At 43.3% G+C, this 16,900-nt stretch overlaps 1 protein-coding gene across 3 annotated transcripts in view; it reads left to right on the forward strand.

The window, feature by feature from the left end:
• The first annotated feature begins 575 nt into the window (after nt 1-575).
• Nucleotides 576-16,900, forward strand: part of ELOVL4 (ELOVL fatty acid elongase 4) — a 58,541-nt gene continuing 42,216 nt past the window's right edge. For 2 of the 3 annotated variants that reach the window (XR_013225891.1, XM_077306050.1), the window contains exon 1: nt 577-1,439. Coding sequence is in view for 1 of the 3 variants with exons in the window: in XM_077306050.1 (XP_077162165.1) it covers nt 1,352-1,439 (88 nt within the window). In the remaining 2 variants the exon portion in view is untranslated. Of the gene's footprint in view, nt 1,440-16,900 lie in introns of all 3 variants that reach the window. The other variant, XM_077306065.1, reaches the window with a different exon arrangement.

Below are 16,900 nucleotides of genomic sequence, written 5' to 3' on the forward strand. Positions count from 1 at the left end.
GGTTTAGAAAACCATGAATAATCTGCAAAAAAGGGGATGAAATTATTTCTCACTAATTTGGGAATACATAGTTAAATTTGCCAGCAGTAGAATGCGAAGAAGGAAGAGAAAATGCTTCAAGCAATGCATAATTAAATCTAAAGAATTTGCAGCCAGAAGTTATCATCATGGATTGCCATTGACCAGAACAGCTAAGTAGATCCTCCACCATCTGTGGCAGTATTTAGAATTCCAGTTGTCTTGGAGACAACTGGAATTGTCTCCCAAACAGCTTTCACACCATTGTCTCAACACCATTGGAAATAAGATTCTTCATTGACCTGATCCAGCAGGGCTTCACTTGTTCTTAAGAAAAAGGGAGCAGAAGAAAGTAGCCTGATATGCAGATGATCAGACCTCTTCCGCCCTTCCTTTCTGACCTGAGATCCAATATTTGTGGAATCAAGGCTATCATGAAGAAGCAGGAGGTGTGGTAGGCAGGAAGGCGTGAAATCAAAGCACGAATTGTGATATAGTTCAGAGTGGTGGCATTTAAGATTGGCATTAGTAGGAAAACGTCATCTTTTTGCAGACAGATTACAGATAAAGGTTGTCAGGAAGTGATTTAGGGTCGTCCGAAGGATTGGGGGGGAGGGGCTAATGATTTGGAATAAGTTTTTAAAAAATGACAGAATGGAAACGTTCTTTTTTCTGGGCAAGGCTGACGCTCCTGTGATGTTAACAGCTACATGGGAGGCAGAAACGGAATGGGGAGCATGGAGAGACTAGCAGCGAAGGAAGAGCCTGGCTCGGCACCTGTTCAGTTTCCGCCCTGCCGGAGCTCGCACCCGGGCACGAGACAGCAACTCTCCGCAGGGAAGCACGACAGAGGGGTCCCCTCCCGATCGGCAACCTTGCGCGGACCACAGGGAAGGCTCCGGGGACGCGGGTCGCCCTTCTGCACGCCTGCGCAGGCCGGCTAGCGCTCGGGTCTGCGGGATGCCCCAGGGAGGCGGTGGGGAGAGAAAGAACTGTCTGAGTGTCCCACGTGACGCAAGCCGAGCTCCGCGCTGCGGACCGTCCCAGGTGCCGCAGCCCCGGCGCCTCTCCTTCTGCCTCTCCCGCCCCTCCCTGCCCCTGGGCCCGGGCGTCGGCTGACGCGAGGCGGAGCCTGGAGATAGATATCCAGAGACAGAGATTGAAATTTCATTCCCAGGTCCGGCAGGGGAGAAGCAGCCGCGGCAGCAGCAGCAGCCATCGACGCCGCCGCCGCCGCCCCGGAGCAGAGCCGCAGACCGCACGCGCCTCCCCTCCCCCGAGCCCGTCCTCCTTGCCCGCCGCCGCCGCTGCTGCTGCTGCCCGCTCGCCAGCCATGGAGCGCTTCGTCGGAGGGCCGGGCCTCTTCGCCAACGTGGTGAATGAAACCTTCGAGCTCTACCGCTGGTCCTGGAGCATCCGAGGTAAGCCCGCGCCGGCCGGCGACGCGATGCCTGCGGCCACGCTTGGCGCGGAGCTCTTCCGATGCGCGCGCTCGCTCGCTCGCTCGCTCTCTGCAGTCCGCCCTCTTGCTGCCAGGCTGCACCTGCCGGCGCTCCTCCGCTGTCTGCCGCCGGCGCCCTCGACCCCCCTCCCTTCGAGGCCTTTAGGCTGCGTCGCTTCCCACCGAAGGCTCCCTCGCTCGCCGCCGCCCACCCCCACCCCCACCGGGGGCCGGGTTCCCTGCGTGCTGCCCCTGTCAGACAGCGGTCAAAATGGCTCCGTGGCTCTTGTCTCCAGCCGGCTGGCCTCTGAGGCCAGGTTGCAGCGCCGGACGGAAAGGCCGGGTGGGCCTGGGTTCCGCCCTCCACCGTCGCTTTCCCTCCAGCACGACCCCTCGGTCCGAAGGCGAGACCGCAGAGGCTGTCATCTCGGGCGGCCCCGGGGAAGCTGGAAGGCTGGCCCGCTGCCCGCCTTTCCCGTCTCCTTGACCTGGAGCCCCCCTCCCGTCCATTGCACGCTCAGATGGACGTAGATTAACCACCCGAGGTCACTACATTTGATAGCATTGTCAGCATTTGAACCCTGGTCCTTGTCCACCTCTCTGGCAGGAATGCTGTTGTCCCTACCGCTAATTCTAAATCATGTTCCTTGCATTGGAGAGGATGCTAAATTTCAGCAACATGAATCACTTATAGGTGTTGATCTTTGCTCAGCTGCTCAATTTGTGCTACTGACTTTTGAACACTCAGCATCCCAGCAACGTCATCTGGCTTGCTGGACAGAGCTGCTTCTCACAGCGGTGGGGAAAGAACTGCCCTCGAAAGGAGTAGTGTGCGATTGTAACTTATCCATAGACTCGCACACCATCTTCCGTTGTTTCAGCGGCAACAAGCGGAGGCCACCCTGCAAATTTATTTTTTCCTATTGCACAAAGCAGCCCTGAGGCAATGCATTTGCATAGCGTATCAGAGCCAAATACCCGTTACAGGTGTATTCCATTAAATGCTGTGAGCCATTTTCATCTCTTATGCCGTAGAGTCTAGATTAAGATGGGTAGCCATGTTTGTCCGTAGCAGTAGAAAAGAACAAGAGTCCAGTAGCTCCTTAAAGGCCACAAATTTTGTGGCAGGGGAGGAGCTTTTGTGAGTCACTGCTCACTCTTTCAGGTGTCATTCTTGCTCTTTTATGTTGTATGGTACAGTTCATCTGCTTGCAAGTGTTCTTCTTTATAAAGCAAAGTATACTGCTGGGCCTGATTTCATAGTTCAGTTTCATAGTGTGGATGATCAGCCCTTTTTCCTTTCATTTCCATTTTTTGAGTTGAGATCTGGTAGTTGTGTAATTAATGCTATAATGAAGAATCCAGAAGGCATGGAATCAGTGCATTAATTGTGATATAGTTCAGAACGGTGGCATTTATGACAGGCATTAGTGGAAAACCTTGATAGTTTCAGACAGATTAGTGATGAAGGGTGATAATAGAGTTAGGCAGTGACTTAGGGCTGCTTGACAGGTTATTCAGTGGAAACCTGTTTTTCCTCACATCCAAGCCTGACTCTTGAGTATAACTCCCATAGTGGGTAAAGCCATCAAAGTATGCTTGCCAAATTCATAAAATGTTTTATGTGTCCATTGAATTTCATATATGAAGATGACTTTATCCAGCTGTCATGATACCAACCAGTTCTTTCAAAATCCAAGATGATTCTGGGATACAGGATCATATTCAAGGAGTCAAATGATGGGATGCATGCAGTCTTGTATGTGGGCTCCAGGAACCCATGATTCCCTGAGCCTCATTGTTTTTCCTGCCTCCTTCTGCAAGTTCACCATCTCAGATGTATGAATTGAACATGTACCTGCTTCCAAAGACCAAGTACGACAGAGAAGAAGTACATGTTCGGTATTAGTATTTAGTACCAGTTTTTTCCTCCAATGTATAAGTTATATTCTTCTCCCACCAAACTACTAAATTAGTCACATCTAGGAAGGGTTTGAAAAAATTAAAGAAAAGATTTCAGTGGCAAAGTGGTTTGATGATTGTTATTCATCTCTGATTTGATACTGTATACTGTGCGGCAAATTGCCAGAGAAAAGATAGAAAAGAGATAGAACCCATGCCGCTAGTGTGGTGTAAATTGTCAACAAACAAGACTGCTACAATAAGCAGTTTTAATGGAAGTTGCTTAGATGCTCCTTATTTTCTGCGGGATTACCAGAGGCCATCTTGATTGCTTAAGTAAACTCTAATTTCTTTTCCCCTTAAATGCTTATCTATATAGCCTGTTATCAACTGTATGGTATGAGCTGAGTTTCTGTACTAGCAAAGTAGTTTTGTTTTTTTTTAATTAAGAAAGGATTTTTCATGTAACTCTCAAGTGTTTTACATCATTCAGTGAGTATAGTGAAGGAAAGTTGTGGAGATAGCAATTTAAGGTTTCAATTGTGTTCTTTAGACTTCTAAATTAACAGAGATGACCTGCAAGGAAATATGGCTAGGCTCAGACTGTTAAGATGCTTAAGTTTATTCAGTGATTTAGGTGTGTCTGTGACTTTTTATAATCACAATTATATCGGTGGCGGGAGGTTAGTGTGATGCAATGGAATGACAATATCAGCACCTCATAAATGCCTGGGAGGAGCCCTTCAAACACTCTAGTTGCATAACTTCCATTCATTTGATTGGCTGCTGGAATTATGGAAGCACCACCCAAGCCTTGTTTGAAACGGATGTTATGCTGTAGCAATGCTTTGTTTCTCATCCTTCAAATAGCCACATTACAATGCAATTCTCTCACTTAATTTTCTAGTTATATTACCACTGTGGACAAGTATGCTTTGGATTTCATATATGCTTCTAAGATGGGGGGGGGGTTGTCAAGGGACTTTTGGGGGCGGTCAAGGAACTTTTGGGGGCACAATGGGGAGGAGGCATTGGCAAAAACTGTCTTCCTTTCCTCTCCCACAGAAGTGGAAGTTTGCCAGCAGAACAGCAGCTTCAGGTGCAGTCCTATAGATCTTTTCAGAGGCACCAAACATGCTTCACATTCATTATCTATGTCACTGTTACAACAGCTCTCTCTCTCGGTTATTTCTGCCGATAGTATTATTACTAGCTTTACCAGCTTTACAAAGGAGGCTGAGGCTGAATACCTTGCTTAACATCACCTGGTAACATTTCATGACTTTGTGGAAAATTGAACCAGAGACTTCCAGCTCACAGATGTTCTTACTCTGTTGTGAGAGCTGTTCTTCTCCCTCTGCTTAAACTTTTAGTAGGAAAAAGAGCAGAACAAGACCATTCATTCTCTCTAACCTAATGCTGCTTCATAGTATCAACTTGTTGTGCCATCTGCTTTATTGAAAAGTCCTAGAAATCGATAGGGATCTGGTGGATGAGTCTTTCACAGGACAGAAGATGGTACTTCTTTATTCATTAGTGATTCCTGTTTTCCCCTTTAAAATAATGGGGGGAAACACCATACTCATTTTGCCAAAGCTTTGCAATCAACATATGTATGCAAATTCTTGGTGTGGTTTTGATTCTAGAGATGATGCCACTTGACAGATAAATCAGAACTTCCATTGCTCTGTAGCATCATTACCCAATCCATTTCATCTTGAAATTGTTATGCCATGGCCTTGCCCAGCAATCATATCATGAAGGCTTTGCCGGGTGTTGCTGTTGCTCAATGAATGACATTACACCACATGGAAACATCAGTGCCTGGCACCATTGCACAATGAGTGAAGTAATTTTATTCTCACTATGACACCTACACAGTTTCTCTTCATTGTTTCAAACACTTCCATATATCTAAAAGCAGATTCTCAACTTTTCCCAAATTTTTCTTCTTCATAACTCAAATCATGGAAGGAACTACCTGTTCACACACTGGCATTATCACCCTGATGTGATTTCTTGGGCAGTGACTTTATGGCAGAGATTTAGTTTGCCCTGTTTCTCCTCCCATGTGTCCCACACACATCTATTTCTATCTAGGAAGCCTAAAATATTAGCTTTGCACATGCATGTAATTGTAAAGTGGTAGGGTTGTTCATAAGGATAAATATCCTGTTGGCTTGTTTTTTAAAAAAAATACGAGTCTGTCTTTAGGTTTAAAATGATAGTGTTACTCCCTGGAATACAGAATATCGGTTCTTTTCGGTTCATAATGATACTGGAGATCCTCTGCTACTGCCCATATTCAGAGATCCTCATGAGTGAGCAGAAAGCACTTTCACACATGCATGAAGCACATGAACCGTTTTTCACTCATGATGTGTAGTGTATCTTTCCAGACCCTCTGTAGTGGGTGGTGGAGGGGGGAGAGAAGGTGACGAACTGTAGCACTAAAGTACAAAATGGCAAAGTTACACCCTTCTAAGCTGATTAACTTCACTGGATTTAGAAGGGCGTAACACTGTTTAGGATTGCAGTGTTAGAGCCTCTATTTGAATGTCTAGTCCTCTATGCTGGTTCAGCTGGCCCACATGATAAACTAGGGAATTTTTAAGGAAAGCATGTCAGAGTCTAGCTGTAAGTGATCCCTAAGGATATTCAGCTATTTTATATTTCCTTTCAGTGTGGGAAGCTGCTGCTTGGATGAAGCCAGTGACAGAACAGAATCTTTGTTACCTTTTATATCAGTGGTATATAATTCCAAGTGAGGAACTTGCAGAGGGGCATCTCATTTTCATCTCCCCTGCTATTTCGTCTTGTCCTTATCAGAAAGCTTCCATAGCCCCTTCCCTTTTCATCCTTCCTTCTCTTCTTCCCACCCACCTGTCAGCCTCCTTTATTTACCCACCTGTCTTAGCTTTCCCTCCTTCCCTTCTCCTGGAAAACATTTCTTGGAAAAGGCTGGCCTAGTTGCAGCTGGGCTGAGTTGTATGGTGCTGGCAAAGCTGGGCCCAGTTTTCATGGTGGCAAACATGTAAGGACTTTATAGGGGCAGCTCACTTTCTACTGTTTCCCTCTCTATACTACTTACTCTTTTTCCTCTCTTTACAACTTTACTTCTTTCTTCTCTCCTTCCAAATGGCTTCCCATTTTCAGTTATATTTTTATGGTATATATTTTTATTTCATATATATATATTTATTTGCTTGTTTTTATTTGTATCCTGCTTTTCTTCAGGGCTGGGGACCAAATAAGCTATTCTCAATGTTCTTCCCTCCTCCACAATTGTCATAGCAACAACCTAATGCGGGTAGGCTGAGAGATTTTGACAGGCCCAAGGTCACCTGACAGGTTCCAGTGGTTGAGCAAGGGATTCGAATACAGATATCCCAGTCCTGGTCCAACACCACTATACCACACCAGCCCTCAGCCACCTTTCTTTTCACTGGAGAACTAAAGCAATTTATGTTTCTCCTCATCTTCATTTTTTGTTGAAACAACCATTTGAAGTGGGTTAAGCTGAGAGCATGAGTTACACAAGGTCACCCAGTGAGCTTCCATAGGTGAAGGGAGATTGGAAATTTGGTCTCCCAGAACATAGTCTGAAACTACTACACCACACTTTTTATGGAACAGCTATTTTTGCACATTAGCAAGCAGTCAGGTCTGGTCATGACAACAGGTAGCTGGTGAGCCTGTCTCCAATTAGTCCTCCCTCAAACAGTCCTAGAAAGGGCCTTGGCTCCTCCCCCTGCTTTTCATTAACAGAAGCCAAGACTTGAAGGGTGGCAATAATGTTGCGGTTGCCCAGCAACAGCCACTGAGAGCATTTGTTTCTTAAAACTACAGGGGATGTTTCTATTATTATGGGGTTTTAAAATTTCCTATTGTTTATTTAGTTATCAGATTTTATTGCTGCTTAGGGCTTTTCTTTGTAGAATTGTCTTGTCTGTCCATGACACTAGTCTCTACAGATGGGGCAACATTAAGAATTTATTATATTGATATATTTAATATTCCAGCAATGAAAGTACTCTTAGAACTGTACACTTTGATTTTAAAATAAGATTGCTTTTTTCAGGTAAATTATTTCAAAGGACTGGTGACTGCATGAGTAGAACTGTGGGAAAATGTTTTACTTTTCAGCATTTTGCTTGAGTTTGATGGTTGTAAAGAAACCATTCATCTCAAAAGGCTAGTTGAATGGATTTAGCAAATGCCATCTGCATTTGCTTCCTATCTTGCAGTGTTGGGATAGGAATGTGATGTGTGTGGCAAGGGAAATAACATTGGAATCTCCATGTGTGTTTGAAAGTTTGTGTAAGAATAGAGAATGGTCATGGTAGTAGTAGTAGAAGAAGAAGAGTTGGTTGTTATATGCAGCTTTTCTCTACCCAAGGAGTCTCAAAGTGGCTTACAATCTCCTTCCCTTTCCTCTCCCCACAACAGACACACTGTGAAGTGGGTGAGGCTGATATTACTGCCTGATCAGAACAGCTTTATCAGTGCTGTGGTGAGCCCAAGATCACCCAGTTGGTTGCATGTGGGGGAGCAGGGAATCAAACCCGGCTTGCCAGATTAGAAGTCCGCACTCTTAACCACTACAGCAAGGTGGCTCAGTAGATTTTTTTCAAATCAGTTTTGATTTGGGTATGTATTGACCATAGGATTGCCAACCTCCAGGTGGTGACTAGAGATCTTCTGGGATTATGGCTGATCTCCAAGGGACAGAGATCAGTTCATCTAGAGAAACTGGCCATTTTGGAAGGTGTCCTATATGCCTTATAACCCCTTAAAGTCCCTCCCTTCCCAAACCTCCATCCACAAAATCTACAGGTGTTTCCCAGCCCACAGCTGGCAGCTCTAACTGAGCTCTCACAAGGCCATTTCAACAGAACTAACTACCTGAAAACGTTAACTTTACTGGTTAAAAATCAGCATTTCTGCAGAATATGTACTTAGAGGTTATTTTTGAACTTGCTGGTGTCTCAAATGCAGGATTGCTTTTACCCATTCCTTGTTTTCTACTTCTAGGGCATTGGTTACTACTTCCCCTTTGTGTAAGAATACATGAAGCTTTTGTGAGCAGTGGATAATTTTAATGAATCACAGCAGCACTTTGAATGGAATGAATCCACATTTGAATCACACTTATTTGTTATCTGATGTTGCAGCAGGTACTTCTGTAGTCAAGTCCCTATGAATGCACAGGCTGTAGTTCTAAGCAAATATACTTCAAAGTCAGCCTCATTGTTACAAGTGGAAGTTAGAAAGCATGGTTGGGAATGGGCTGAAATGTGGAAACAATGTGAATTGAAACCAGTTGTATGTTTTCCCAGATTCTCCTGTCTACCAGATTCAACTTGGCCTCTCTTGCTCGAATGCTCAAGGCAAGTTTACGTCCAGGAACATCACTCATCTTCTTACCACATGTTCTAAGCTGAACCATTTGTGTGGACATGAGGCCTCTGCCTTTGCAGTATCAGTCCTGCATACAATCATTCCAGTTGCTTTTCTGCAAATTGTGTACTTTCTCTGCAGTGGTATGTTTTTGCACAAATAGCTTAGCTTACAACATGCTGCACAATGAGGTGACAATGACTTTTGTTTCCAGGATTTGATCACCTTTTAACTTTGAAATATACAAAAATTAACATGTTGCATTGTTGTTGCACAACATGCACCCCCCCCCCCCTGATATGGACAATCCACAGCCAAGCAAGAGTTTTCACCAAATCCTATATGCATATATACTGCTATAGTTATATTGCAGTACCTGCTGTAATGTCAGAGGAAAGCTCTTTTTAAGGTGCGACTGGACTCAAATCTAGCGTTTTTACTGCAGACCAATAACCACCTGAAACTCTCTATGTGGAATGTGAGCTCCCATGTGTTCTGGAATTCTTTAAAATACCACATAGTCCCAATTGATGAGGTTTTCTTATCACCCAACAGGGAAGTCAAACAGTATCAATGCACAATGAGTTGAATGACTATATATATGAGAACAAAGTTTGAGTCCAGTAATACCTTAAAACAACCAAGTTTTATTCAAGAGAAGTTTTTGTGTACGTGCATACTTCTTCAGATATCACAAAAGAAAGCTTATATCTTCATTAAAACCTTGTAGGTTTTAAAGGTGTCACCGGACTCAAATTTTGTTTCTGCTTCTTCAGACCAACCTGGTTACTCCCTGAATCTATATTCATATGAGACATCAGCAAGTTCATAGAAGAATGCCTTTTTCTCTCACACAATGTGGCCTTTTCACAGAATTAACATATTTAGATGGTTGGCTGGTACTTCATATACACCTAAATCAATTGTGGCTTGTATGTCCGTTGAGCTCCTGGTGGGTGAGTCTCTTTGGTCTCTTCATGAGAAGTCCATGGAATCAGGTGCATGGCTGAAAGAGCATCTAGATCTTTGGCAAGCGCTTTTGTTTAGAAAGTAAAAATAGAGAGTATTTTAGATTTTTACCTGCTTCTTTGAAGTAGACACCTGCAGTTATTTTCTACTTCTACCATTTGTAGACATAGCTGTAGTCAGGAGTTATATATCTACTGAAATGAATGGGAATTCTCCAAGAGTGTGGAATTTTTTAAATAAACTGTATGGATAAAAATGAGTTGTACAGTTGTATTCTTATGCTTTCAATCATTTCTAGTGGGCTGTATCCTTAGTTGGTTGTTTTTCCAGCAACGGTGCTTATTATAAGCAGCCATTGCTGTTGTTTTTTCTCAGATGTGTATAATTGTACAAACTAATGATGCATCCAGTTTTCATGGGGTTGATTTCACACACAGAATTTTCTAGAGTGTTTGTGTATCTGTGCAAAAAATGACTTTCCTTTGTTTTGTGCATCTTTCTTTGAATATTTGTAATCACTGTTTTCCCAGATTGCTGATGTGCATGTTTCTTCTCACTTGAAAGGGTTTGTTCACTGTGTAATCTCAGTCATTACAATAGCATAGTGACACATTCCTGTTGGCCAGGTAATTAGCCCAGCATTCTCTAACTGGCCTCATCTATGATTTCATTGCATGCCAGCAAGACTTGCACCCCAGTCCAGTTTGTTGTTGTTAAGTACGAAGTCATGTCCGACCCATCGCGACCCCATGGACAATGATCCTCCAGGCTTTCCTGTCCTCTACCATTTCTCAAAGTCCAGTGAAATTTGCACCAACTGCTTCAGTGACTCTATCCAGCCACCTCACTCTCTGCCATACCCTTCTTCTTTTGCCCTCAATTGCTCCCAACATTAGGCTCTTCTCCAGGGAGTCCTTCCTTCTCATCAGGTGGCCAAAGTATTTGAGTTTCATCTTCAGGATCTGGCCTTCTAAGGAGCAGGCAGGGCTGATCTCCTCTAGGACTGACCGGTTTGTTCGCCTTGCAGTCCAAGGGACTCGCAAGAGTCTTCTCCAGCACCAGAGTTCAAAAGCCTCAATTCTTTGGTGCTCAGTCTTCCTTATGGTCCAACTTTCACAGCGATACATTGCAACTGGGAATACCATAGCCTTGACTAGACGCACTTTTGTTGGCAGGGTGATGTCTCTGCTGTTTAGGATGCTGTCTAGATATGCCATAGTTTTCCTCCCTAGGAGCAAGCGTCTTTTAATTTCTTTGCTGCAGTCCCCATCTGCAGTGATCTTGGAGCAAAGGAAAATAAAATCTGTCACTATCTCCATTTCTTCCCCATCTATTTGCCAGGAATTGAAAGGGCCAGATGCCATGATCTTTGTTTTCTTGATGTTGAGTTTCAAGCCAACTTTTGCACTCTCCTCCTTCATCCACATCACAAGGCTCTTTAGTTCCTCTTCGCTTTCTGCCATTAGAGTGGTATCATCTGCATATCTGAGGCTATTGATATTTCTCCCTGCAATCTTGATCCCAATTTGTGACTCATCTAACCCCGCCTTTCTCATGATGTGCTCCACATACAAGTTAAATAGGCAAGGAGACAGTATACAGCCTTACCGAACTCCTTTCTCAATTTTGAACCAGTCAGTGATTCCGTGCCCGGTTCTGACTGTTGCTTCTTGACCTGCATATAGGTTTCTCAAGAGACTGATAAGATCCTCTGGTATTCCCGTCTCTTTAAAAACTTGCCACAATTTGATGTGCTTCACACAATCAAAGGCTTTAGCATAGTCAATGAAGCAGAAGTAAATGTTCTTCTGGAACTCCCTCGCTTTCTCCATGATCCAGGGTATGTTGGCAATTTGATCTCTAGTTTTTCTGCCTCTTCAAAATCCTGCCTGTACTTCTGGAAGCATAACTTTGCTAGCATGAGAAATGAGTGAAATGGTGCGGTAGTTTGAACATTCTTTGGCATTGCCCTCCTTCGGGATTGGAATATAAACTGACCTTTTCCAATCCTGTGGCCACTGCTGAATTTTCCAAATTTGCTGGCATATTGAGTGTAGCACTTTTGCTGCATCGTCTTTTAAGATTTTGAATAATTCCACTGGAATGCTGTCACCTCCACTTGCTTTATTGTTACTCAGACTTCCTAAGGTCCATTTGACTTCACATTCCAGGATGTCTGGCTCCAGGTCAGTGACTACCCCCTCGTGGTTATCAGGGATGTTAAGCTCACTCTTGTATAGTTCTTCTGTATAATTCTGTCACCTTTTTAAAATCTCTTCTGCTTCTGTGAAGTCCCTACCATTTTGGTCCCTTACCATACCCATCTTTGCGTGAAACGTTCTCTTCATATCTCCAATTTTTTGAAAAGATCTCTGGTTCTCCCCATTCTATTGTTTTCTTCTATTTGTTTGCACTGTTCTTTGCCACCTTTGTTTAATCTCTTCGGCTTCTGTTAGGTCCCTGCCATTTTGGTCCTTCATCATACCATAGAATCATAGAGTTGAAAGGGGCCATACAGGCCATCTAGTCCAACCCCCTGCTCAATGCAGGATCAGCCCAAAGCATCCTAAAGCATCCAAGAAAAGTGTGTATCCAACCTTTGCTTGAAGACTGCCAGTGAGGGTGAGCTCACCACCTTAGGCAGCCTATTCCACTGCTGAACTACTCTGACTGTGAAAATTATTTTCCTGATATCTAGCCTATATCGTTGTAATTTAAGCCCATTACTGTGCGTCCTTTCCTCTGCAGCCAACGGAAACAGCATCCTGCCCTCCTCCAAGTGACTTAAAGAGGGCTATCATGTCCCCTCTCAACCTCCTTTTCTCCAGGCTGAACATTCCCAAGTCCCTCAACCTATCTTCATAGGGCTTGGTCCCTTGGCCCCAGATCATCCTCATCACTCTCCTCTGTACCCTTTCAATTTTATCTATGTCCTTCTTGAAGTGAGGCCTCCAGAACTGCACACAGTACTCCAGGTGTGGTCTGATCAGTGCCGTATACAATGGGACTATGACATCTTGTGATTTTGATGTGATGCCCCTGTTGATACAACCCAAAATAGCATTTGCCTTTTTTACCGCTGCATCACACTGCCTGCTCATGTTTAGCTTACAATCCACAAGTACCCCAAGGTCTTGTTCATAGTGTTACCTGGAAGCGTATCCCCCATCCTGTAGGCATGTTTTTCATTTTTCTGACCCAGATGCAGAACTTTACACTTATCTTTATTAAATTGCATCTTGTTCTCATTTGCCCATTTTTCCATTGTGTTCAGATCTCGTTGAACTCTGTCTCTATCTTCTGGAGTATTTGCTATTCCTCCCAATTTGGTGTCATCTGCAAACCTGATGAAAAGTGTGTATCCAACTTTGCTTGAAGACTGCCAGTGAGTAGTCCCTCCACCCCTTCATCTAGTCTACATCATTAATAAATGTTAGAAATTACTGGACCAAGCACCGAGCCCTGAGGTACCTCGCTACTCACCTCCCTCCAGTCTGATGAAACACCATTGACAACAACTCTTTGAGTGCAGTTCTCTAACCAATTCCCTATCCACCTAACTATCTGAAAATCCAGATTGCAGTCCTTCAATTTATCCACCAGAACATCATGGGGAACCTTATCAAAGGCTTTACTAAAATCCAAGTAAATGACATAGAACTGGTCAACTTCATCCTCTTCAGCAGCAGTGGTTAGGGCATAGACCTGGATTTCTGTGATGTTGAATGGTTTGCCTTGAATTCGAACTTCAAGGATCATTGCCTTGTCGTGGCAAAGGCGCTTGCGTATCTCAGAGAAGCTATGAGCTATGCCGTGCAGGGCCACCCAAGACAGACAGGTCATAGCTGAGAGCTCTGACAAAAGGTGATCCACTGGAGAAGGAAATGGCAAACCACTCCAGTATCTTTGTCATGAAAATTCTATGGGCAGGTTCAAAAGGCAAAATGATATGACGGCGGAAGATGAACCACTCAGGTTGGAAGGTGTCCAATATGCTACTACGGAGGACAGCCCAGATTCAAAACAGCCTTTAAATATTGAGCATTAAAAGCACTCTAAGATATCTCACAATAAAGGTAGGGTCACTCCGGATCAATCCTTCTTGCTGCAGAAGGAAATTTTAAATCGCCCCAAATCCAAACGGAAATCGCTTTCTGTGTAGAGGGCAGGGATTGAATCGATCTTGGGTTGGAATAAAAGCTCCGTGCAGTTTACACCTTTAATTCAGATGGCCATCAGGTATACTACTGTGGGCAAAAATCTCTCAGAAGAAATGGAGTAGCCTTCATAATCAATAAAAGAGTAGGAAAAGCAGTATTGGGATACAATCCCAAAAATGACAGTCCAGTTTATATAAATGCAAATTATGAATCATTAACTGATGTAGCTCTGACCTGAATGATTTTGTCAGATCTCAGAATCTAAATAGGATTTACCCTTGTTAGTATTTAGATGGGAGACCAGTGCCCCTAAGGAATTCCAGAGGAAGGCAATGACGAACCATCTCTACATGTATGTTGCATTGAAAACCCTACAGGATTGCCATAAATCCACTGTTACTTGATGTCACTTTACTCACATAAATTATTTTCAAAAATCCTTTGTATTCTATTTTAATAACTAGTTGTTAGTGAATTTTTTGCTGTCATTTCAGACAACTTCATTTTAGTAACGGTCTGCTAGTGAAATTTATCTGTGTGTATAAACCTGCTAGTGTCGGGTTAGTAAAGTGTGGTTGACCTGCTTTTGAAGGAAACGGCTTTCTTCCATTCTCTATGCCTTCCTTGAGCTGAATCACTGTGGGGGGCTGCTTAAAATGTCCATAGTGCTTCCTGTAATGTTGCTTTACCCCCTGTTTTTTGTGTCTTGTGATCTCAAAATTGGGACCACAATGAATAACATGTGGTTTAGAATGGTAATGTGAAAGTCTTCATATAGTCAGTGTAGAATGGGATTTGGGGAGAACTTCTCCAGAAGTGAATGCCCTACTGTGCTATGTTGAGTTGCTCCTGAAAGGCCCATTATGCACGGCCGCCGAAACGGCGATTTCGGGTCACATGGAAAACGCGGAGGGGGAAGACGCGACGCATACCGGTTATACACGGGGCGGGGCGCGACGGCGGCAAAACCCAGAGTAACCGATTATGCACGCGCCGATCCGGGCGCCGCTTCTGGTTGCGCCCCGCTCACCCGGAAGCTGCGCTTTCTTCCGCGTTTCACTGACGTGGCTTTTTCGGCGGCATGCACCGAAGCTGCAGCCGGTTGCAGCCGGCTCCGTGCGTTATCCGTGATTTTAGTCGCCGCCATTCCACCCCGAATGTGCGCTAAAACCCCCGTGCATAATGGGTCAAAGTGAAGCAGCACACACATAAACACATTCATACCTACATGCACCCCCACATGATTACATGTTTGATATTAGGGTGAAGTGGACACTTCATTTGGAAAACCTGTACTTTTAATACTTTTGTATATAGGGTTAACCTGTTGCTAGAATTCCATGATCTAAACTCCAGACAGTTTTTACTTGTAGAAGTTAGATGGAGAAGTGGAACTTTAAAAAAAGGTCTGCTTTTGTATTCAGATTTGTCTTATTCTTAAAAATGCTGCTTGACTTGGAATGAATGCATTGATCACTATAAGCATAAGAGTTGTAGTACTCAAGACATTAACATTGTTACATGAGTTCCTCTCCCTTTCACCAAGCATCGCAACATACACTTTAGCCTTATAAGAACTCTAGGAGACATTTTAGTGATTTTTGCAGCTAAGGAGAATTTAGGGGTTAAATTTTCCAGTATCCCGACCAGCATCTGTTAAATTATCCAGCAGCTGTTGTAGCTGCTATGCTCGGTGATGTAGTTCGGTACTTCTAGACTGTGCTTTTGCACCCTTTCTTTGGTAAACCTATGAGCCAGGGTCCTGGACTTCTATTCCAGATTCCAGCATTGATGGAAACATTGACTGTGCCACACTGGCGCAGAACTATTTGTCACCCACAAGATACATGTAATGGATGGTTCAGTCTACTTGCTATCCTGCTGATCAAATATTAGCATACTTTAACAAACAGGACCATGGTTACTATGCAGGGCATCTATACTAGATCAAGTATCTTACCTGTAGAAAGTCAGCATTATGCAGATGTTCATGAAATCACAAGAAACAAGTAACAGCTCCTGTACTGTCATATCATGAGAGAGAAGATACAATTAATACAACCAATATATGCAATTTGTGGAGGTCAAGAATAGAGAAATATTATCTCTGCAATAATAACTGCAATTTGATTTCTCGTTTCATTAAATGAGTTATTAAAACATCTGGGTGAAAGAAAAGGCTGGACATAATGCATATGTTGATCTCTACATAAGGAGATCAGATACTTGCAGTGGTTCAGAGGTTCTTTCATAAAAGGAGACCACCTTCCATAACACTTATAATCAGACTTTCAATGGATTTCGAATATTGTAAATCTGCTTAAGATGGCACTATAAGTCTGGTCTCTCTTGTATGCCAGCTGAATTTTTCCTACCTCAAAATCTGGGCACAGAATAAGAAAGTTCTAAATTAATTTCAATTAATATTTTAGACTATTTAAATGAGAATAGCCAATTTACTTCAATTATTTATGCTTTTTGAAACAATATTTTATTCTTTCCATTTCAACTGGAATTCTTTATGTTTCCGCTGTTGCCATTGCAACCCTTCAGATGGCAGTAAAATTCTACAGTTTGTATCACTACAGGTTTCTGCTAGCTCTGTCACAGTTTTTGTAAGCTGTGTAATTCCTTGCCTATAATTGCAACTGTTGCAATATATTTATCAATCTCTCAGATATTTATGATGCACTGTATTTTCCATAGTGGTTATTCAGTTCCAAATTGGGACTGTATATATTGAAGATCTTGTCCCTGTCATTGTACACAGAATCATACCCTTGAGTTTTGCAACTGAGCAATGTGTAAGCATCATTAAGTTTAAGATAGACTGAAGGATGCCTATTAAGGTGATGTAAAATATTTTGTTGATGTACAAAGATCAAACTTTCCAATGGCATGTGCAAGACTGTTGAAAGCAATTGTAGAGAAAGCAATTATTGTAAAGGGCTATTAAGGTTTATTCACAGGGAAGAATTCCCCCCCCCCTCTGTAATGCACTTGCAGGCAT

This window comes from Paroedura picta, chromosome 1 (assembly GCF_049243985.1).
Source record: "Paroedura picta isolate Pp20150507F chromosome 1, Ppicta_v3.0, whole genome shotgun sequence".
NCBI lineage: Eukaryota > Metazoa > Chordata > Lepidosauria > Squamata > Gekkonidae > Paroedura > Paroedura picta.